A 23,999-nucleotide genomic window follows, 5' to 3' on the forward strand; every position below is an offset into this window, starting at 1 on the left:
TGCGGTCCTGAGCCGTTGTCCGACTCTGGCCCTGCCCACCCCTGGCATGTGGCCCTCAGACAGTAAAAGGTTGCTCCTCACCCCTGCTAGAGTCGCTATCATGGTTTCCCACCCCCCTTTCTATTTTTTGTGTCTTGCCTGAGGATTGAGCATTTCACTGTCAGGCTATTCAGGGAATCTTAAGAACTGGGATGCTAAACCCACAGGAGACAAGGCAGCTGGTTCTGTCAGTCCTTTGGGGAAGGAAGGCAGCAGGCATAGCTCCTTCCGCCTTGTTCAGCTACTTGCATCAACTGCAGCTGGTGGAACTCCTTGGCCCTGACCTTGTTCCTAGCTTGGCTCTCGGTTTGCTGGTCTGTTTTTGGTGCGAAGCTTCCCTGGTGGCGCTCAGCTCCCTTCAGGCAGGTGGCTTAATTCGTCTTCCTCTGCCTCATGCCTACTTCATTTGCAGTTAAGGTGCAGCACTCCCCTTGATTCCTATCTGGAGCATAGGAAGCTGCCCAGTACAGCTTTAGTCCACCTATTGTCAACACTGGCCAGCAGCAAATCTCCAGGTTTTCAGATAACTTATCAGCCATGATGGCTGTGTAGTACCTCTGGCATTAGAGGCAGTAGGTCTCTGAATATCAGTCACTAGAACTCACAGGTGACCAATTTTCTGTGTCCTGGTCCTGGAATTAATGGGGAAATGCTTTAATCAAGGAAAGAGAGTGTGTCTCTTCCAACGATCAGACCTTGACTTGACTTTTAGGAGGGAACCGTCATTCTGTGAGTGATCAAAAAATATTTCCATGGTGCATCATGCAGAACGCCTCCTTGCATCTTGCAAGAGCTTTACCTATCCTCTCCCCTGAAGAATCTTCTGGGTGTGTTTTTGATTCTGAAGTCCAGGTCCTACTCTGGATGCTCATTGCACTGCTGTTCAGCTCAGAAGCCTAGAAGTTGCTTATTTATATAGCGCCATCTGCCCATGTGGCTCTTTATAAAGGGCAGAGATGACAAATCCCTGCCCCAGGGGGCTTACAATCTAAAAATAGAGACAGGGAAACAACAGTGGCAGGGTGGAAATGGAGGCCTGGATAGACAGGAAAAGAATAGCGACAACTTCAGTTACACGTATTTGGCTTTTGTTTTCAGTAAGGGCTAGAGGAACCATCCAAAAGACTTCCCGGAAAAGGCATGTTTTGGGGAGGAATTGAAGGAAATAAGGGAGGTGGTTGCATGGCGACGTTCCAGGAGGCACTTCCACGCATATGGGGCAGCAAGGGGAAGTTGGTGGAGCTGTTTGAGGGAGCAGGGTGAGGGTAGTGGAGCTGGATGAGCATGATCACAGGGAGTGACAAGAAGTTTGCTCAGGATCAATGGTCACCCATCCAGGGAAGCCCATGAAGGAATTTCAGGAGGGGGGGGCAGAATAGGTGATTACAAGTTAACCCTGTTCTTTCTGTTTCACCTTCAGCTTCTTCCTGAGCTGACGAACCCAGATGAGCTGCTGTCCTACTTAGGACCCCCTGATCTCCCCAATAACAGCAACGATGACCTGCTTTCTTTGTTTGAGAACAACTGAAGTCACCCTTTAAGGAACACAGTCACCAAGCTCCAAACGCCACCTACACACACCTGCACATCACATACACAAGCACACACACACACACCAACACTCACATAATGCATCCCATAGCTTCCCAGGCTCCCATCGAGAGAGGGGCATTGCCTTGGTAAAGTGGCAGTGCCCGCAGAAACCTGCCAGCGAGTCAGAACCGTACTGAGGCAGCCCGAGAAACTTGGGCCAGGCAGTAATCCAGTTTTGTCAGAATTGTCTCTACCCTCCAGAAGGGCTCCAGTGGACAGTAGAGCAGCTTGCTTTAGCCATACTGGGAACCCTTCATGCCCAAAGGAGAGTTGGGGAGGGGGCGCTGTTCCTTGAAGACTTAGTTGTTAACAAGATGCTCACACCACGGCAAGGTTATCCACATGGCAGCTGTAGCAGTTCAGCCAATCTGCCCCCCAAGACAGCCTAAAAAACCCACAGCCAGGGAAGGAGGAAATGGAGCCACAGGGTTTCCCCTGAAATGTTAGCAGTCAATCACCTTCCCCTCCTCGGGCACATCCTTCTGGATCTTAGTTTTGGGGTACGCAGATCCACCTGTAACATGTGACACTGTAGGATGAAACTGGCTCCTCCTTGTTTATACATTTCCCGAGCATTCTTAAGCCGCAAGCTCCAGTCAGAAAGGACAGAGAGTGACGGTGTCTGGAAGAAGATGGAGTTTGCTTGCTCTTGCATGTTCTTGAACCTGGAGGTCCTCCGGAGCCAGCTCTGCTTGCCCAAACTCCTCGGATGGGGCATAGCAGCGGTTTTTCTCTTTTACGGCTCCCAGCCTCATAGATGTGCCCAAATGAATCGGGATCAGAAACCTGTCCACGCTCCCCATGCTCCGTTCCTGTCCAACAGACCCACAAGAACTTGAGCTGGAAAACTTTTTCCCTCCCCCCCGCCCCCATTGCTTCTCCCCGCGGACTACAGCAGAAAGGAAAGGCGTCTCTGGTGGAAAGAAAAAAAGACAGTTCCCAGGACACCACCTGACAGACTTGCCTCCATCTGTCAATGGATCCGTCTACAAGCACAACAATGTAAATAATGTAGAAACACTAAAGGAAACAAAAGGGAGGGTGGGAGGAAAATGGGGAAGGGAAGGGAGGGGAGGAACTATTTAAAAGCAAGCCGCATCACTCTGTTGTATAGTCTCCAGGGCTTCCCAGCCTTGGGGCAAAAGTCCTCTGTATAAATGTGCATAAGCTTCCTAGATTGTAATATAGACCATTCCACATGGGGCTGTGTGCACTATTCAGAGACTTGATGCATTTAGCCATAGCTGGGGTCCAGCCCTTGCATCTGACATGTGTGCGTCCCACCAAAGTAGGATCTGGATGCTGAGAATTAATTCATTTTAATGCCGAGCCCCAGAAATAAGTGCAGCAAAGTCAGTCCCTACCCACCCACCCAAAAAAACCAATGTGTGTGTTGACCTGCCATTCCCCCTCCATCCCACTCAGGAGCCCACTTCAGTTTAGGTTGCATTTGGGATGGTGTCAAAGAGGTCCCAAAGGTTACCTTACCTGTGGAAGAATCAAACCATTGTTTGTGGCCGGGTTTCCTGAGCCAGGGAGTCCCTGTGTCCAAGTGCTGACAGCTCTGTTGAGTTTTTGTGTATCTTGTTTCATTATTGCTATATATTAAAGGATTCTTTTTGGTGGGGCTCACCAAATAGTTTGTGTGCTGTTGGTTTTAAAATGTACCTATTGCAACATCAAGGGTGAATGTGGGGAAACAGTAGGTCCTCGCTCAGAGCTTGGGGAGGTTCACGGGGTGCCCTTTTTCCCTTTCCAGCTTAACTGTCCAAGCTATCTAGCTTGCAATCAGCAGAGACGTCCTAGACAACACAGTGATTGGGAGCAGTGATTGTAATTAGAACATAGCTGTGATAATCTGCATGGATGGAGATAACCTATCAGTTTAAAAGTTGACCAGCAGAGAGGATTGTGGAAGCCCCTAAATATGACATTGCACACATATAACTCGGCAGAGGAGATTGGGGGAAGACATTTTGGAGCTAGGTCAGAAGCCAAAATAATTCCAATTCCAATTAAACTTTTTATTGCACTAGCCATAGGCCATGGCATCATTCAGAAGGAGAATAGCAAGTAGCACACGGCTTGATGAGCAAATATCTTGAGATGGTGTAAGACATCTTCCTATGTGGTCTGCATGCATGTAAGGGATAGCCATTCTGCCTCACAAACCAGGGAACATAAGAACGCAAGAGCCTGCAGGATCTTCACCAGCGGAGAAAAGCCATTGTTGCTGTTAGCCATTGATAGCCGCCTCCGCCATGGATTGGCTAATCATCTTTCAAAGGCATCCAAGTTGGCGGTCATCACTGTCTCCTGGGCAAGTTCCATAGCACAGCTAAGCACTACATGAAGACGTACGTACCATTACTGAATCTTCCAGCATTCAGCTTTGTTGTATGCCCATGAGTTCTAGTGCTATGAGAGGAGAGAGAGAGAGAAAAATGCTCTGTCAACTTTCTCCATGCCATGAATAACAACGTCATCATATCACCTCTTACTTGCCTTTTTTATAAACAATTCCCCCCCCCCCCAACGCTGCAACCTTTCTTGTGCCTTATGAATTTCCACTACCCGGTAAATTTCACTGTCTCGGGAACAGCTATCGACAAGACGGCCTGATCTGGTACAAGGGCATACCATGAGATTGCAACGACTTCAAGATGTTCCCTAGTGTTTGTGGCAATGGTCAAAACGGGTCCCAATGAAAGCTCAGGGATAGAGCAGCTGCTTTTTATGCAGAAGGTTCCTGGAGTCTCTGGTTAAGCAGGGACAAAACAAAAACAACAATAACCATAAAAATCATCGAGCACAGACATACAATAAAACCACGGTCACAGCTACTAAAATTATTTGTCGCATTAAATAGAACAGAATAGCAGAAGATTCTCAGGTAAGATGTGCCAAATTAAATATCTGAATCCCCTTTGCAGTTGACCACTATTTTGTCTAGTTCCTTCCTCCTGATAGCTGCCAGTGCACAGAGTGCTACTTTACAAGTAACAAAGTAGACCAAAATAACAATAAGGGATAAATGAGTAAAAAGTAGCCTTCTCCAAGTGGAAGTCCGGCAGATGTTTGACTCCAGCTCCCAGCATCCTTGGCCGTTGGGAGTTGGTGTCCAGCAAGATCTGGAGGGTCTTCAGAGAACACCAGTGTAGATATCACAAGAGGTGCAACCAGAAAGAAGAACAATTTCCCTTTCTAAAACTGATATGAGGAACTTCACTCTCTTCAAGTGAGACCTAAGATACCTCTTGCACCAGGGCTGGGGAGCCTGTGGTCCTCTCATCAACTGCGGCAAACATGAGTTCAGCAACATCCAGCGGGGGCCCTGCCTAACACTCTTTTACCCATGGGAACAGTTTAGAACCTTTGACTCTTATCCTGGCCATTCCAAGCAATAAAGCTGCTACTGATTAGTTAGGCTCCTTGATCTGCCCAGAAGAAAGAACGTTCTCTTAGAACTGTTTTTAAAACATAGGATAAGAAGAATAATTGTGAAGATGATGCTTAGCAGTCAGGGCTGTTTCTTACTATCCTGGCAGGGCAACATGTTTTGAAAGTACAATTCCACCCATCTCCCGATCAAAAGTTAGAGGCCCCCATCCCCTATTGCTAGAGAGCCATGTCCACTTAATAGCAAGTAGCACACGGCTTGATGAGCAAATATCTTGAGATGGTGTAAGACATCTTCCTATGTGGTCTGCATGCATGTAAGGGATAGCCATTCTGCCTCACAAACCAGGGAACATAAGAACGCAAGAGCCTGCAGGATCTTCACCAGCGGAGAAAAGCCATTGTTGCTGTTAGCCATTGATAGCCGCCTCCGCCATGGATTGGCTAATCATCTTTCAAAGGCATCCAAGTTGGCGGTCATCACTGTCTCCTGGGCAAGTTCCATAGCACAGCTAAGCACTACATGAAGACGTACGTACCATTACTGAATCTTCCAGCATTCAGCTTTGTTGTATGCCCATGAGTTCTAGTGCTATGAGAGGAGAGAGAGAGAGAAAAATGCTCTGTCAACTTTCTCCATGCCATGAATAACTTTATAAACGTCATCATGTCACCTCTTACTTGCCTTTTTAATAAACAATTCCCCACCCCCACCCCACGCTGCAACCTTTCTTGTGCCTTATGAATTTCCACTACCCGGTAAATTTCACTGTCTCGGGAACAGCTATCGACAAGACGGCCTGATCTGGTACAAGGGCATACCATGAGATTGCAACGACTTCAAGATGTTCCCTAGTGTTTGTGGCAATGGTCAAAACGGGTCCCAATGAAAGCTCGGGGATAGAGCAGCTGCTTTTTATGCAGAAGGTTCCTGGAGTCTCTGGTTAAGCAGGTTGGGTACCAGGTGATGAGAAAGACTCTTCTCTGCCTGAGATGCTGAAGAGTTACTGCCAGTCAAGAACAGACAATTGATGGACCAGTAACCTCACCTGGTATATGGCTGCTTCCTATCTCCCAGGGATTGTGACCAGGAGGGAAAAGAGTATAAGAAAATGTACCCAGGTCTCCTCCTAACTGAAAGGGAGCTGGGTTGAAATCAAAAATCTGTATCAGTTGATTTCCAGAGTAAATGAAGAGAAACTAGGAGATGGAGGAGAACAGCACAGGGGGTTAGAAGTTTGACAATCTGCTGGAATGTCAAATGGCAAGAGAAACTTGAAAGGCATCTGAAGCAAAGGCCATTTCCCCCATCTGCTGAGGCTAGCTGAGCAAAGGGGAGCATTAATCTTGCCTATCAAAAAGGCTCAGAATCTGCAGAGGAGACTAAGTACCAGGACAGATAGGTAGCCGTGTTGGTCTGCCATAGTCAAAACAAAACAAATTCCTTCCAGTAGCACCTTAAAGACCAACTAAGTCAAGAACTGACTTAGTTGGTCTTTAAGGTGCTACTGGAAGGAATTTGTTTTGTTTTAAGTACCAGGAGAGTGTTTTGAATAAGATAGTGAAGTCACTAAAGACTAAAACAGCTGAATATCAATTGTTTAAAATGGAGTTTTTACAGGTAAGGAGTAGAATTGGAGTCTAGTGGGGATAGACAGATCAATTTTCCCCGGCCATACCACTTTCACATTTCTTCAGTTAACTTTTCATTTTTACATTAATCTGCAATAATATTTTTTTAAAAAAATAACAACCATTAAAAGCTGCATTTAAATACATACCTTTGAACATATTTTCTCATAGGATAATTCATTTCTAAATACAATTAACCCCAAAGTACTCATTGCTAAAAGCATTTGATACTTTTCTCTTTTTTTAGCTTAAACTGCCTCATAAAATTCTGAGACGTACAAAATCCAAAAGACGAACGGTTCTAAACTGCAGATTCATTCAAGAGGTGTGGATCAGGTTGGTTTGTATCAAAATTCACAAAAGATCAACTTTCTCAGCATAGGTGCCAACTCCTAGAAGCCCAGGTCCCTTCTGCCACCCCAAAGTTGATGGGCATTGCTAATCAAATGGTGCCTTGCATTTGATGGGGCGGGGCGGGGCGGGGCACTCCTGGAGTCTACACAACAACATATGAACAAGCATGGAGACTGCACAGTGGATCACATGGTGGCTCATAGCATCACCTGGGCCAGGTAGCTGTGTATCCTAGGGCCTAAAAGATTTAGCTATCCAGTCTACTGATGTCTCATGAAAAGTTCTGGAGTGCTAGGGGAAGGAATGCATACAAACATGCCAAAAATATAAATGCGGGGGTTAAGAACAGTTGTTATGGAACTGAGTTGCCAGTCTTCCTGACCCCTGTCTCTAGAGATATAGGAGGAATTAATGCTGAGTGTGATAAAAATTACTAAACAAATAAGTAAAGGGACCCCTGACCATTAGGTCCAGTTGTGGCCGACTCTGGGGTTGCGGCGCTCATCTCGCTTTATTGGCCGAGGGAGTCAGCGTACAGCTTCCGGTCATGTGGCCAGCATGACTAAGCCGCTTCTGGTGAACCAGAGCAGTGCACGGAAATGCAGTTTACCTTCCCACCGGAGTGGTACCTATTTATCTACTTGCACTTTGACATGCTTTCAAACTGCTAGATTGGCAGGAGCAGGGACCGAGCAAGGGGAACTCACTCCATCGCGGGGATTCGAACCACTGACCTTCTGATTGGCAAGTCCTAGGCTCTGTGGTTTAACCCACAGCGCCACCCGCGTCCCGCACTAAACAAATAGATAAGGACATAAAAATGGCCAGCTGAATTTCTATTTGTTCCATCAGTAGTGATGTTTCAGAAGTATTGCGGCCAGCATTAAGGTACCTTGAAGATTCTGGATGTTCTGCCTCCTTTAACCCCCATTAGCAGCTCCTCACTTGCTATCATCAGCTCCCCAGAGACCTTTGCCCTTCCGCACTTTCTTGTCTTCGCAGTCCATGCAGAAGAAAAAAAAGAAAGATGCGAGAGGCCAATTGGTTGATGACTCAGATCAGCTCCCAGGGCTCCCAAGTGCAGATCAGGTAACCACTGAGAATCTCATCTGCCCTCTGTTCCAGGGCTTGCCAAATTTACGCCAGTTACTATCATGCCAGGTCCATTATCTTGTATAATCCAGTGGGTATTGTTTTAGAGTAAGCCCCCTTCTTCTTTAAAAGCCTTGCATTTTTGTAAATGGTGGACCTTCTCTGCAGCCTGCAATGACCTTCAACATGGGTTTCTCATCCAGTTACGAACATTATCAAAACATCAGGTAGTTCTTTGCCCATAGCACCGGTGATGCATTTGTTGTCCAGGAACACACAATATTCCTCAGACCCTAGGAGACAACTCCTAGGGGCCAAGGTCCATTCATCCACCCCAATAAAATATTTGAGGGGGTTGGTAGGCCCCCAAAGTTGATGGTCATTGTCATTCAAAGGGTGTGTGTGTGCACTGTATCTTGTGATCAATTATGTGGGGCAGGGCTTACCTGGGCCCCCACAATAGTTTATTCAAGTTGGCCCCATTGCCTCAAACCAATAATTCAGAATAAATTACAGTCTGGGGTGGAGGCAGGGGCTTGGCAGTTATTCCCTGGAAGTGTGTTTTCACACTCTACTTTCATGGTGCTATGGATCCTGGTCTTTGCAGTTATAGTGGTACCTCAGGTTACATACGCTTCAGGTTACATATGCTTTCAGGTTACAGACTCCGCTAACCCAGAAATATTACCGCGGGTTAAGAACTTTGCTTCAGGATGAGAACAGAAATCGTGCGGCGGCAGAGGAAGGCCCCATTAGCTAAAGTGGTGCTTCAGGTTAAGAACAGTTTCAGGTTAAGAACAGACCTCCAGAACAAATTAAGTACTTAACCTGAGGTACCACTGTACTAAAAACAACCCACAAATTCTTCATGAAATGCACCCACAGGTGCCAACAGAGCCCATTCAACACAATGAGCAGAAGAACCCTCAAGGGCAACAGGACTAGGATGCCCTATTCTGAAGTAAGTGAAGTACAGTGGTACCTCGGGTTACATACGCTTCAGGTTACATACGCTTTAGGTTACAGACTCTGCTAACCCAGAAATAGTACCTCGGGTTAAGAACTTTGCTTCAGGAGGAGAACAGAAATCGTGCTCTGGCGGTGCAGCGGCAGCAGGAGGCCCCATTAGCTAAAGTGGTGCTTCAGGTTAAGAACAGTTTCAGGTTAAGAACAGACGTCCGGAACGAATTAAGTACTTAACCCGAGGTACCACTGTACAGTAATATACGTTAGCATCAAAGGAAGGGAGCCCCTAAATTGCCTCGCCTCAGCACCGTACATGCAAAAGCACCCTGTGTGCATGACACAATAGTTTCACTGCAGTCCTGCATATTGTGGACCTTATGAAGCACACAACCACACCATTTCCCCCCCCTGACAACTAAGCACTGCCTGGGCCTTTACAGCATCTGCTAGCCCATTTCTACCTTTCATTGCTGTGTTCTGGTTCATTCCTCTCTCCCTGCCTGCCTGGAAAAAGAACAGATCTAGGTCATTCACTATAAACACACACACACACCTCAGAGCATGAGTCACTGCCTAACTAAGAGATTGTTTTCTCATAGTCTCAGCATCCAGCAGCTTCCTACAGACAATGGAGAATCCTATCAGCTGCCTAGCCTGGAGAATGATAGAAAATTCCTCTCTCCACTCACAATTCAGTTCAATGACATTCAATTGGCAGAGGGGAGAAAACATAGGTTTGGTTAGGTTTGGTTTGGTTTGGTTTGGTTCACTGAGGCCTCGGGTAGCTGGTTCAGATTAGAAGCATCCCAAAGATGAGTGCCTCCAGGCTGATCAGATTTTTTGCAAGTGTATTTTTCAGCATGCAATAATGGTGTATCCGTGGAGAATTTATACTGGACCATCCACACATCGTTTTGCTTCCCTAGTGTTACTGTATTATTGACGTCTGGAGGGCTCCTTTTACACTTTTGTGCAACAAAAGCATTAAAAGACGTAGAACATACTGTTGCATGCCACCTCAGTCTCTCAGTGGTGCAAGATTCCAGGGCTTCTGGGCACTTACCCAGAGTTGGTGTTTCCTTGGAATGAGAGAAAGCAGATGGCACTGTGGTGTATGTATGATATATAGTTTATATACACATACTGTATTTTTCCATGTATAAGACTAGGTTTTTCCCCTAAAAAATAATGTCCAAAATTTGGGGGCATCTTATACACGGATAGTTCTTCCCCTATTATCTTAAATCGGAGCCCCCCAAAATAGGGGGCGCCTTACGCATGGGGGAGTCTTATAGACGGGAAAATACGGTGTGTAGAACCTGAGCCTACGACGAAGCGGTGAACAGCAATAACACCCCAAGAGGGCCTTTCTTTTCCCATAGCCAGCCTTGGATTCTAGCAGAAATCAGCCGTGGCTCTGTCTCCCAGCTGTCGAGCCCTGCAGCCCTGCTTCTAGCTTCCAACTCTGACTTTTGTCTTTCTAACCACCAGTGAGTTGACACTATCTGGCACAGAGCCATTTCCTTTGTTACCTTAATGGCCCATACTGAGAAAGGTCATTACTTCACGAGGAATCCAGCCTAGCTATTCCAGGAATTGAATCCATGCTGGATCCAGGAATTAGAAGTGGGCTCAGGCATACAGCCTAACCCTGCCACCCCAACGTTCCAGGATTTCAGCAAGAAGCTGCAGAACATGCACCAATTGGAAATTAAGCAGTATATCGACCCAAAAACTTATGCAGGCACAAACAGGATTGAAAGTTGGATTTTGTATAACCACCCTGATATCATCATGAGGGGCTGGTAGTTAGAAAAAGACAAAGGCAAGAATGGAGTTTTGCAGAGAAGTGAAGAAAAGCAGCGAACTAGAGAGAAATTCAGAGCAATGTTTGACTTGTGTTTGAATTCAAGGCTGCAGCTATGGGAGAAAAAAGACCCTTTGGGCCTGTTAATGCTGTGCACCCCTCCATTGTAGGCTCAGGTTGTAGATATGTGTAAATAAACCATCTATCATAAAGACACCACAGTCTCCTCTGTGCCTCATTCCAAAAAGAAACACGAACCTTGCTAAGGGCCTGGAACCTCAGGAATCTCACCCCAGGAATGCTCAGAGATTGGGGTGGCGTGTCACAATATATATGTTATTTATGTTGTTGGCATCCATCTGTCTCGAGAGACAATGGAGTGCGCCTCTGGGGGTGAAGTCAAACTGCTGCATTAGCAGCACCAAAATGACCTTCCCAGGATGCAACACTGTGCAATGTGTATGGAGGTCCTGGGCTGCCGAGATGACAAGACCCCCCTCTAGTTATAAAATACAAAGAACAAAAGGAAGTCTGATTGATCCAGAGTTATATTGACGTATAGAGACAAGGGACGCAGGTGGCGCTGTGGGTTAAACCACAGAGCCTAGGACTTGCCGATCAGAAGGTCGGCAGTTCGAATCCCTGCAACGGGGGTGAGCTCCCATTGCTCGGTCCCAGCTCCTGCCAACCTAGCAGCTCGAAAGCACAAAGTGCAAGTAGATAAATAGGTACTGCTCCAGCGGGAAGGTAAACGGCATTTCCGTGCGCTGCTCTGGTTCGCCAGAAGCGGCTTAGTCCTGCTGGCCACATGACCCAGAAGCTGTCTGCAGACAAACGCCGGCTCCCTTGGCCAATAAAGCGAGATGAGCGCCGCAACCCCAGAGTCGGTCAAGACTGGACCTAATGGTCAGGGGTCCCTTTACCTTTATAGAGACAATGGGGATATAGGCAGCCAAAGCTAAATAACGGGATACATAAAGAAAATAGATCTATAAGAGGCCCATTTGAAAAAGGAGAAGAGAAAATATCTCAAAAAAGATTCATAGCATCCCTTCATACCCTAAGACATATATAAAAATTCAATATTCATATATAATAGATAAATACCTTTCTAACCTCACATTATCATAATGCACATTCTGATAATTGATGAAACGGTTCCACCTCTAGTAGCTCGTATCTGCTACCTCTTCCTTCCAGGAACACCCCTTTTTTGATTGCCTGTTTCCCTGGAGCAAGACACAGCAAGCCAAAAGTCCTCAAGGAATCCTGGATAAGTTGGGGAGGGCAGAACGCCACAGAGTTCCTTGCATGGCTCCGACTGAAAGGTATCCACCAGGGATCCGGCTGACAAGAGTCTCGGCCTGGCGATTCAGTTGTCTACCAGTCAGGAACATCATAAAATCTTGGCAGCTGCTGGGTGGATTAAATCAGAAGCTCGCACATCACATACCGGGGCTGCTTTGCATGCCTGGCTGCTTGGTGACAAGCGCTCCTCCAGGGAACAGATGGCTACAACTCAGCTTCAAGTGACAGGTACAGGGCTGGTGCTTCTGCTTGGGGAAGGGGGGGGGAGACTTGAGGGAACAGGTGGGGGCCATATGCCCTTCTCACTTCAGCCAGGTCTAATCCCTGAGGATTATACTCGACTCCTGCGGAAAAATCCACCACAGGTAGAGCTCACAGCTGCGGCTCTTGACATCAGCACAAAAAGCATCAGTGGAGGCACCAAAGGGCTGTGTTCACCTCGGTGGTGCTTGTTATTGTGTAGTGACCACATCTGGGTGCAGTGGAATGGTGCCCCAGTTATATCCAGTTATATGGGAGGGGTGGCTAACACCCCAGAGGACAGGATCACACTTCAAAACGACCTTGACAGATTAGAGAACTGGGCCAAAACAAACAAGATGTATTTTAACAGGGAGAAATGTAAAGTATTGCAATTGGGCAAAAAAAATAAGAGGCACAAATACAAGATGGGTGACACCTGGCTTGAGAGCAGTACATGTGAAAAGGGTCTAGGAGTCTTGGCTGACCACAAACTTGACATGAGCCAACAGTGTGACGCAGCAGCTAAAACAGCCAATGCAATTCTGGGCTGCATCAATAGGAGTATAGCATCTAGATCAAGGGAAGTAATAGTGCCACTGTATTCTGCTCTGGTCAGACCTCACCTGGAGCACTGTGTCCAGTTCTGGGCACCACAGTTCAAGAAGGACACTGACAAACTGGAACGTGTCCAGAGGAGGGCAACCAAAATGGTCAAAGGCCTGGAAACGATGCCTTATGAGGAACGGCTAAGGGAGCTGGGCATGTTTAGCCTGGAGAAGAGGAGGTTAAGGGGTGATATGATAGCCATGTTCAAATATATAAAAGGATGTCACATAGAGGAGGGAGAAAGGTTGTTTTCTGCTGCTCCAGAGAAGCGGACACGGAGCAATGGATCCAAACTACAAGAAAGAAGATTCCACCTAAACATTAGGAAGAACTTCCTGACAGTAAGAGCTGTTCGACAGTGGAATTTGCTGCCAAGGAGTGTGGTGGAGTCTCCTTCTTTGGAGGTCTTTAAGCAGAGGCTTGACAACCATATGTCAGGAGTGCTCTGATGGTGTTTCCTGCTTGGCAGGGGGTTGGACTCGATGGCCCTTGTGGTCTCTTCCAACTCTATGATTCTATGATTCTATGATTCTATATCCGAACAACGGAATCCTTCCCAGTAAATACCCAGGAAGTGTAAAACAACTTAACTGAAGGGTCACAGCTCAACAACATGCATGTAAAAAGCCTCATTGCTAGGTAGGGATGGTGAAAGGACCTGTCTTGACAACCTCAGCACATTTTGACTCAGACTTGGGATCGAAGACTCTGGAGACAGACAAGGAGGCATGGGAGGAGAAGGCTGGAATAGATGGAAGCCTTCTTCTGCCTCCAAACACATCTGGCTCCAATGCCGTTACTGATCCTTCCCCTTCTGTGGGGCAGAAAGTCTCAACTGGGGGGGGGGATGGTAATTGGTAAGGAAAAGACCTAGTGAGTGTGAACCAGGTGGCAGCGGTGTAGGTGGCAGTGGTGTAAAAAAAGCAAGGGAAGGGATGGCAGGAGAGGAGTCACTGTTTGTGAATCTGGAAGAGGACCCTGACCCCCCCCCCATCCAAACAGTGACTATCATCAGTGCAGGTAAGAAAAAAAAATCAAATTTTCGTTTTTTTAAATCATCAATACTGTTTTATTGATTTTACAGTATAGTACAGTACAGTACAGTACATTGATTACTGCTTTCATGTTATGGATCAATGGTCTCATTAGATAGTAAAATTCATGTTAAATTTCTATTTTAGGAGTTGTTTTTTATCATCTGGAAAGGACTAATCCATTTTTCATTACTTTCTATGGCAAAGCACGCCTTTGTTTTGGAATGCTTTGGTTTTGGAACAGACTTTCGGAACAGATTAAGTCTGAGAACCAAGGTACCAAGGAACCAAGTATACCTGAAGCAGCGTCTCCACCTCCACCGTTCTGCCCAGACACTGAGGTCCAGCGCTGAGGGCCTTCTGGCGGTTCCCTCACTGCAAGAAGCCAAGTTACAGGGAACCAGGCAGAGGGCCTTCTCGGTAGTGGCGCCCGCCCTGCTTGGCAGGGGGTTGGACTCGATGGCCCTTGTGGTCTCTTCCAACTCTATGATTCTATGAATGCCCTCCCATCAGATGTCAAAGAGAGAAAAAACTACCAAACTTTTAGAAGACATCTAAAGGCAGCCCTGTTTAGGGAAGCTTTTAATGTTTAATAGGTTATAATGTTTTAGTGTTTTGTTGGAAGCCGGCCAGAGTGGCTGGGGGGACCCAGCCAGATGGGCGGGGTATATTATTATTATTATTATTATTATTATTATTATTATTATTATTATTATTATTATTATTATTATATTACGTCCCACTTTTTCCCCTGAAAGGGACTCAAGGCAGCTTATCACTAAAATTTTATTTCCTTACATTTATCTGTGGAATCACGACAATCCTGTGAGGTAGGATTGGCAGATATTTGTAATTGGCTCAAGGTGGCCAATCTATATGTGTATATAATGCATATGTGTGCGGCAAGATCAAATGAAGGAGAAGTCTCCTGATGTAGAATAGGATGTCCTTATTTTCACCAGAGAAGCTTTAAAAGGTATGCACCCTCTCCCAGGACAAGCAGCCGCCTCTGGAGAAAAGCAGAGACACAGCCACCTAGACATAGTACCTGCTTACAACCTAGACATTCCTACAGGAATTGAGGTTCTCGCCTCTATTCCGGCACTCAGGTAAAGGCTGCACTCCGCCTCAGCTTTAGAACTTGGCAGGTGGGAGTGGAAACTTTTTGGAACAACTTCTCAGCTCCTATGCAGTCTTGAACTCCTTGTCACTGTTCTGGGCCTTGCAAAGCTTAGTCCTTTCTCCTAGTGTGGGGTCCTCCTTGCCACCCCTTTGGTTTCTGAAAGTCCTGGGACTATATTAGGTCCTTTCCTGCTGCAGAGTCTGTAGTGTTACTATGCTTTAATAATTAACAAAATCACTTCGGCTGTCGTGTTTTCTGCGGGGAGGGACCAGGAGAACTCCTCTCTGAAATCCTGGAGAGCTGCTGCCAGTCAGTGTGGGCAATACTAGCTAAACAGACCAATGGGCTGACTTGGTGTAAGGCAGCTTTCTGTGCTCCTATGAGACTTGAATATCAGCTGCTTGGGGGAGGGGGAACTGCGGGGAAGGGCAGTCAGCCTTATGCCCTGCTTGTGGGCTTCCCGGAAGCATCAGACTGGCCACTGTGACAAATGAAATGCCAAACAACTTCCTTTTTCCTGAATTTTTCAAAGGCAGATTGTGTTCTGGACTATTTTTTGCAGGCTCCATTTTCTTTGGAGAAGACATCACCAACTATCATTGGTCTGAAGGCCCTTTATTTGCAGAAGAAATGGGTGTCCACAATTATTTCTTTGTGTGTTTATTTAAAGCATTTAGAAGCTGCTTAATATTTTCAAATGAGATCATAAAAACAGTAAAGAGCACCATTAAAAGGCTGGTCGAAAGAGGAATAATAATAATAATAATAATAATAATAATAATAATAATAATAATTTATTATTTGTACCCCGCCCATCTGGCTGGGTTTCCCCAGCGACTCTGGGCGGCTTCCATAAAAACCAGAAATACACTAAAATATCACAGATTAAAAACTTCCCTGAACAGGGCTGCCTTAAGATGTCTTCTGAATGTCAGGTAGTTATTTATCGCTTTGACATCTGATGGGAGGGCGTTCCACAAGGCGGGTGCCACTACCGAGAAGGCCCTCTGCCTGGTTCCCTGTAGCTTTGCTTCTCGTAATGAGGGAACCGCCAGAAGGCCCTCGGCGCTGGACCTCAGCGTCCGGGCAGAACGATGGGGGTGGAGACGCTCCTTCAGGTATACTGGGCCGAGGCCGTTTAGGGCTTTAAAGGTCAACACCAGCACTTTGAATTGTGCTCGGAAACGTACTGGGAGCCAATGTAGGTCTTTCAAGACCGGTGTTATGTGGTCTCGGCGGCTGCCCCCAGTCACCAGTCTAGCTGCCGCATTCTGGATTAGTTGTAGTTTCCGAGTCACCTTCAAAGGTAGCCCCACGTAGAGCGCATTGCAGTAGTCCAAGCGGGAGATAACTAGAGCATGCACCACTCTGGCGAGACAGTCCGCGGGCAGGTAGGGTCTCAGCCTGCGTACCAGGTGGAGTTGGTAGACAGCTGCCCTGGATACAGAATTGACCTGCGCCTCCATGGACAGCTGTGAGTCCAAAATGACTCCCAGGCTGCGCACCTGGTCCTTCAGGGGCACAGTTACCCCATTCAGGACCAGGGAGTCCTCCACACCAGCCCGCCCCCTGTCCCCCAAAAACAGTACTTCTGTCTTGTCAGGATTCAACCTCAATCCATTAGCCGCCATCCATCCTCCAACCGCCTCCAGGCACTCACACAGGACCTTCACCGCCTTCACTGGTTCTGATTTGAAAGAGAGGTAGAGCTGGGTATCATCTGCATATTGATGGACACCCAGTCCAAACCCCCTGATGATCTCTCCCAGCGGCTTCATATAGATGTTAAAAAGCATGGGGGAGAGGACGGAACCCTGAGGCACCCCACAAGTGAGGGCCCAGGGGTCTGAACACTCATCCCCCACCACCACTTTCTGAACACGGCCCAGGAGGAAGGAGCGAAACCACTGTATAACAGTGCCCCCAGCTCCCAGCCCCTCTAGACGGTCCAGAAGGATGTTATGGTCGATTGTATCAAAGGCCGCTGAGAGATCCAGCAGAACTAGGAAACAGCTCTCACCTTTGTCCCTAGCTCGCCGGAGATCATCAACCAGCGCGACCAAGGCAGTTTCAGTCCCATGATGAGGCCTGAATCCCGATTGGAAGGGATCCAAATGGTCCGCATCCTCCAGGCGTGCCTGGAGTTGTTCAGCAACCACGCGCTCAATCACCTTGCCCAAGAATGGAAGATTTGAGACTGGGCGATAGTTGGCCATACTGGCCGGGTCTAAAGATGGTTTTTTAAGAAGCGGTTTGATGACCGCCTCTTTCAGCGGATCTGGGAATGCTCCCTCACAGAGGGAAGCATTCACCACCCCGCAGAGCCCATCGCCCAGCCCTTCCCGGCTTGCTTTTATTAGCCAGGATGGGCAAGGATCCAGGAGACAGGTGGTTGGTTTCACGCGTCCAAGCAGCCTGTCCACATCCTCGGGGGTAATGGATTGAAATCGATTCCATGCAACTTGACCAGACAGAGCTCTAGCACTCTCCCGCCCCAGCCCTGCTCCCACGGTGGTGTCTAGCTCCTTCCGAATATGAGTGATGTTATCTGCAAAAAACTTTGCAAAATCGTTGCAGGAGATCTTGGGGTCTTTACAAAGCCCCGGTGGTAAAGGTGGTTCCGTTAAATTACGAACCACCTGAAAAAGTCTCCTGCTACTATTTTCTGCAGATGCAATAGAGGCGGTGAAGAAAGTCTTCTTCGCCGTCGCTATCGCCACTTGGTAGGCTCGACGTTGAGCTCTAACCTGTGTCCGGTCAGATTCGGAGTGAGTTTTTTGCCACCGACGCTCTAGCCGTCTCAGCGATTGTTTCATCGCCCTCAGCTCCGAAGAAAACCACGGAGCTGTCCGGGCTCCATGCAATCGGAGAGGGCGCTTCGGAGCCAGACAGTCGATAGCCCTGGTTAACTCCGCATTCCAGCGGGCCACCAGGGAATCAGCTGAAAGGCCATCAACATGGGATAAGGCATCCCCTACCACTCTCTGGAAACCATTTGGATCCATTAAGTGGCGGGGGCGGACCATCCGAATTGGTCCCACCTCCCTGCAGAGGGGAAGGGTCGCGGAGAAGTCCAGTTGCACCAGGAAGTGATCTGACCATGGCACTTCTTTTGTTTCACTTTTACTTAGTGTCAGATCACCCACGTCACTAGAGGTGAACACCAGGTCTAAGGCATGTCCATGACTATGAGTTGGGCCAAACTTATTCAGGGACAGCCCCATGGAGGCCATGCTTTCCACGAAGTCCAGAGCAGCCCCTTGTAAGGTCGTGTCGGCATGGATGTTAAAATCCCCTAGGACAACCAAACTAGGTGTCTCCAGGAGAAAATCCGCCACGACCTGAAGCAGCTCAGACAGGGAATCCTTGGTGCAGCGGGGAGGTCGGTACACCAAAAGGAATCCTGTACTGCCCCTATTGCCCAACTTCCAGAACATGCACTCAGAAAACTGGATCTTCCCAGTAGGACGCCTGGTGCAAGCTAGTGACTTCCTAAAAATCACTGCAACCCCCCCTCCCCGCCCACATGACCTGGGTTGCTGTGCGTAAGAGAAACCTGGTGGGCAAGCAGCGGCAAGGACAGGCCCATCTGCTTCCTCCAACCAGGTCTCTGTCACACATGCCAGGTCAAGTCCTCCATCCACAATCAGGTCGTGGATGGCAGTGGTTTTATTCCTCATTGACCTGGCATTACACAGCAACACCTTCAGGTCATGTAGGTTTCCCCTGTTGATTCCAGTATCCATCCGGTCAAGGCCAGACCCGGAGGCAGGGATAGTCTTCAAACAACGACTAAACCTGCCTCCTCGGTAATGACATGGTCTGGTCTTAGCGTAACTCCGCCTCCTGCCCATGATCACCGAGATCGGATGTCCCAGTGCTTCCCCCCCTGTGGAACTTGTCCAAGCCATCGTGATGACTGGGGCCCCACTCCCAGGCAGCCCTGATCTAGCCCCTTCAAAACAAAACATAAACTATACAGAACCAATAAAACAACAACAACAACAAAAAAGAACAGAACAATTATAATAAAATTAATCCCCAACCAAATATCCATCCCACCCACCCCCAGCAATAGAAAAAAAGAAATAAAAATTTAAATTGCCACCGACTGCTTGAGGACATTTTAAAGCACATTAAGCCCCTGGAACGGGAAGCAATGGCAGAACACTTCCCACCCTTCCCAAGAGTTTGTTCCAAAAGTTTGTTCCTGGGCCACGCCCCCTGGGCCAGCTGGAAAGGCCCTGGAAGGGAGCAGGCCCTGCAGTTCTCACCCAGCCGATGGTCCGAGGCCTCACTGCAGCAGGAGTCCCTTTATAGCCAGGAGAGAGGGCCTGGGCCACGCCCCCTTATTATTATTATTATTATAATATTATTATTATTATTATTATTATTAATAATAATAATAATAATAATAATAATAATAATAATTTGTACCCCGCCCATCTGGCTGGGTTTCCCCAGCCACTCTGAGCAGCTTCCAACAAAGATTAAAAGCACATTAAAATGTCACACATTAAAAACTTCCCTAAACAGGGCTGCCTTCAGATGTCTTCTGAATGTCAGGTAGTTGTTTATCTCTTTGACATCTGATGGGAGGGCGTTCCACAGGGCGGGCGCCACTACCGAGAAGGCCCTCTGCCTGGTTCCCTGTAACTTGGCTTCTTGCAGTGAGGGAACCACCAGAAGGCTCTCGGCGCTGGACCTCAGTGTCCGGGCAGAATGATGGAGGTGGAGACGCTCCTTCAGGTATCCTGGGCTGAGGCTGTTTAGGAAGGCCTCCATTTAGGAGATGCCAAAAAGACAAGACCTGCCACTTTAGCTGGACATGCTGAAAAATGAACCTGCCTATCATGTGGTCAGTCTCTGTGCTATGACCCTTTCTACTTACATGTAACTGCCTGGTAACAAAAAGGCACTCTGGGGAGTGCTACACATGCTCCAGGCAGCCTGTAAGCAGCCAAATGTGTGATTCCTTTTCTCAGTCTCTCTTAAAGGCAGATCCAGTTTGCCAGAGCCTTGATTTCTTTGTGTGGCCATCTTGCTAACCTCTTCTATGCTTGCTCTGGGTCTTCCCACCCACAGCTCCTGCTGCAACTGCATCACGGTGTTATCTAAGGACAGCTGCCTACTAACTTTTGCTGCTTAGCCCAGAGGACACTACACTGCTGAGAAAGGCTTTTAGCGTTTCTCACACATCTCCCACGTCAGGCTAATTAAATATGGGGCTTCTGGAAGCTTGACCGAACCCAGTGAGTGCTCCTATCCCATAGCAGTAGCTATTCGCTGTTGGTAGAGAATGCCATTATTACCACTTGCACTAATGTGCCATAGCTCTGAACTCCTTGGGAGCATCTTCCTAGCCACAAAATAACTTGATTTCATTCTTGTTGATATTATGCATGATTATCTCTAGGGAAATGCAGAACCAAACATCACTGCTCTCTCCACCCACCCACTGAGTGCATAGTCATTGTGCTGCTATCAGTTCGGATCAAAATACAGCCTGCCATGGTTTTTCAAGGCTGATGATCAGGTTGGCAGGGAGGTGGACAGATGGCCCCTACAGAAGAAGTCTATGGCCTTTCTTAGTTATTAATGAACTAACTGAATTCCTAGCACTGCCCTATAACATAAATTCTCAGGGCAGCTCACCAGAAACGCAACTAAAATACCATATAAAATGAACAAATAAAACATTATTATTATTTTTTTAAAAAAAGGACTACTAAGACCTTCTGTGTAGCATCTTATTGTGCAATGTGCAATGTGCAATGTCTTTATACATTTATGTTCACAGAACCACTTCTAGAGGTGACTATGTTCTGTTTCTTCTGTTAGGGAACTGAATCATGGGGAGACCTAGTGGAGGCTGGTGCATTAGGGTGAATGGGTGCACTGCCCCACCAAGCTCTGTCTGTCCTTAACCAACCCTCACCTGCCCGCCTCCATACAATCGGTTGAGGGGGAGGCATTAGTTGTCTGCCACCTTCTCCTCAGTCTCAAGGCAGATCCACACCAATCCCCTCGGAACCCTCAGCCAGGGCCGTCTTAAGCATATTCGGCGCCCCCCCCCCATTTCCCAGAACTGTCCACCTTTTTTTAGGGAGGATGGCGCTGCCAGCAGGGCTGGAGGAGGCGGGCAGTGGCTATAGGGCGGCTCCTCCAGCAGGGAAGAGGTGGGGGCTGGACGCGGCACCTCCCAGCTCAGCTAGCCGCTTCGTGCTGTGGTGGCCACAGCAGATGGAGACTCTGGGCACAGCACTGCTTCGGCGTGGCATGGCGGAGGCGGGCAAGGGCGGCGAGCTGATGCCGGGAGGCGTCGCATCCAACCTCCACCTCTTCCCTGGCGCCCTCCAGAACTTGGCACCCTGGCGCCCCGCACCACTAGCCTCTATGGGTAAGAGGCCCCTGCCCTCAGCCAGTGTCTTATCTATCTAAACACTGGCACTAGATCTACTAGGTTTTACACTGAGGATTCTCCATTGCCCAACGATGGTTGCAGTAATTAATTGTCATTCACAAAACATTTTAACAGAGTTGGAACAGGATTGGGTTTGTACATTGCCCTGAGTTCCTTGGAGGAAGGGGGGAATATGTGCAATAAGGTAAATGAATAAATTAGAATATAAGTCGGCAGGCTTCTTTCCTTCCAGCTCTAAATCAGCCATAACATAAGGAATGCAGGTACCCCTTCCCACTGCATTTCCGCCAAATACAGGTTCTAACTCAGCTTTGAGAAGTTGTAAAAAGATACAAGTTCAATAGCTAGAAAATCTGGGTTGTCTTGCACTAAGCCAGATTCACTGCCGCTTGGATGCAATGCAGAGATAATCTACTGGCTTCTGTAATGAAGATGCATGATAAAAAATTAAAGGGACTTTAAATACAGCCTTAAGTATGTTTACTTAAAAGTAAGGCCCACTGCTTCTGATGGACTTATTCCTATATAACTGTATATAGGAGTGCCTCCACACCTATGTTTCCAGCCGACTATGTTTACAATACTGTATTTTAGCAGTGCCTAAATTCTGGATTAAAACTGCAGGAAAAGATTAAAGAGGCACATTTACACGGCCCTGTAGAATTGTAAACTAGTGTCATTTGTTGTTTGCAAATGGAAATGTGTTAAAAGCTGACAGGCTGAAATTCAAACCCCACTTTCCTAGGAGTAAGGGGCTGTGGGTCAGATATAAGATTCTTTGCTGCACGAAATACGCATCAGGGTTAAACTTTAGTAGAACGCTACAGTGGAGCTGTGTGCATGAATTTTATAGGAATGCATGACAACAAGATCAAGAGCAGAACCAGGAATCACCAAGGTACACGTTAACGTAGTTTGAGACACAATGCTGTAATTCTTTACTATAATAACTTTGTCCAGAGGGGTAGCCATTTAAGTCTGTTGAAACAAAAGCCAGAGAGTCTTGTGGCATTTAACAACTAACAAATTTATTAAAGAATAAGCTTTTTGTAGACTGCAGTCCACTTCTTCAGATGAATTAAGTGTTAGTCTAAGTTTCAGGTGGGGAATAATTGTAAATGTGAGTTTAGAGGGAAATGACTTAACAGACTTAACAGTTGCCATTCACAAAGCAGGGCTGGTGATAACACAAACATCCTTCAATTGGTAAGAGAATTAACTGGTGTAGTGTGATTGTTTAAAAAACTGATTCAAGCCAGAGGTGATAAAATGGAACTTCCTCATAAATTGTAAAGTTTGCAACCTCCCTTTGGAGTTCTTTTGCTCAATAACAAGCACCTTAAAGTCAGTGGCAGAGGGTCCTAGGAGAATGCAAACACAAAAGCCTGTTTCTCATGTCCAATTTGTGTGTCTATTTATTCTGGCCTGTTTGTCTTATGAGAATTGTTCCCAATCTCCCTTGGTTATTGTGATGTTTTCCAGGTTCATTCCCACCATAACCGTATTCCTTCAAATGGTGCACTTCACTAATCACTGAGAGATTTAACACCCCCATCCTTGGTTCATTTACTTGGAAGAAGTCCCCACATTTCAAAGGAATGTGTTCAAAGAATGTGTTTCAAATGAGTATGTTTAAGATTTAAAATAATCAGATTAATGCCACTGGTATGTATCAAGGTATCAAAACCAATGTTTGAAACTCCCATTGTTCTAGGCACATTTTGCGACAGGGGATTTCATTAGCACAAGCAGTTTCTGAGCTCTGGGTACCTAAGATTTCAAATTAAAACTGCAGAGTGGAAGGAAAGGAGGACCTTTTTATGCCTCCCCATTTCCAGCTACTGTCTGAAGACTGGAGAAGAGACCCTCTTAATAATATTAGGGGGGTGGGCAGGGGATGGACTAGATGAACATAATATTTTAGCTGCAGTTCATTCATTTTTAGTTTTGTATTCTTGTTATAAAAAACATGCACCTAGATACAGTGGTGCCTTGCAAGACGAAATTAATCCATTCTGTGAGTCTCTTCGTATAGCGGTTTTTTCGTCTTGCGAAGCAAGGCCATTGACAGTTTAGCGGATTAGCGCTATTAGCGGTTTAGCGGCTTTTAGCGGCTTATCAGCTTAGTGGATCAGCTGATAAGCGGCTTAGCTGCTTAGAAAAAGGGGGGGAAGGGGAAAAAACCCGCAAGAACTCGCAAGACATTTTCGTCTTGCGAAGCAAGCCCATAGGGAAATTCGTTTTGCGAAGCGCCTCCAAAACGGAAAACCCTTTCATCTAGCGGGTTTTCCGTCTTGCGAGGCGTTCGTCTTGCGGGGCACCACTGTACTCAGTTACTGCACCCATAACCTAGGTTTAAGGTGCTATTCAGCTCCTAGC

General features: G+C 47.0%; 1 protein-coding gene across 1 annotated transcript in view; it reads left to right on the plus strand.

Annotated features, from left to right (window-relative positions):
* The window catches only part of ZMIZ2 (zinc finger MIZ-type containing 2), a 108,503-nt gene extending 105,234 nt beyond the window's left edge, over positions 1-3,269 (plus strand). Inside the window, exon 19 of the mRNA XM_081843279.1 lies at positions 1,460-3,269. Coding sequence (XP_081699405.1) covers positions 1,460-1,567 — 108 coding nt within the window. The 3' untranslated portion in view covers positions 1,568-3,269. The remainder of the gene's footprint in view (positions 1-1,459) is intronic.
* The last annotated feature ends 20,730 nt before the right edge of the window (positions 3,270-23,999 follow it).

This window comes from Podarcis erhardii, assembly GCF_964252035.2.
Source record: "Podarcis erhardii genome assembly, chromosome: 16".
NCBI classification, from domain to species: Eukaryota; Metazoa; Chordata; class Lepidosauria; order Squamata; family Lacertidae; genus Podarcis; species Podarcis erhardii.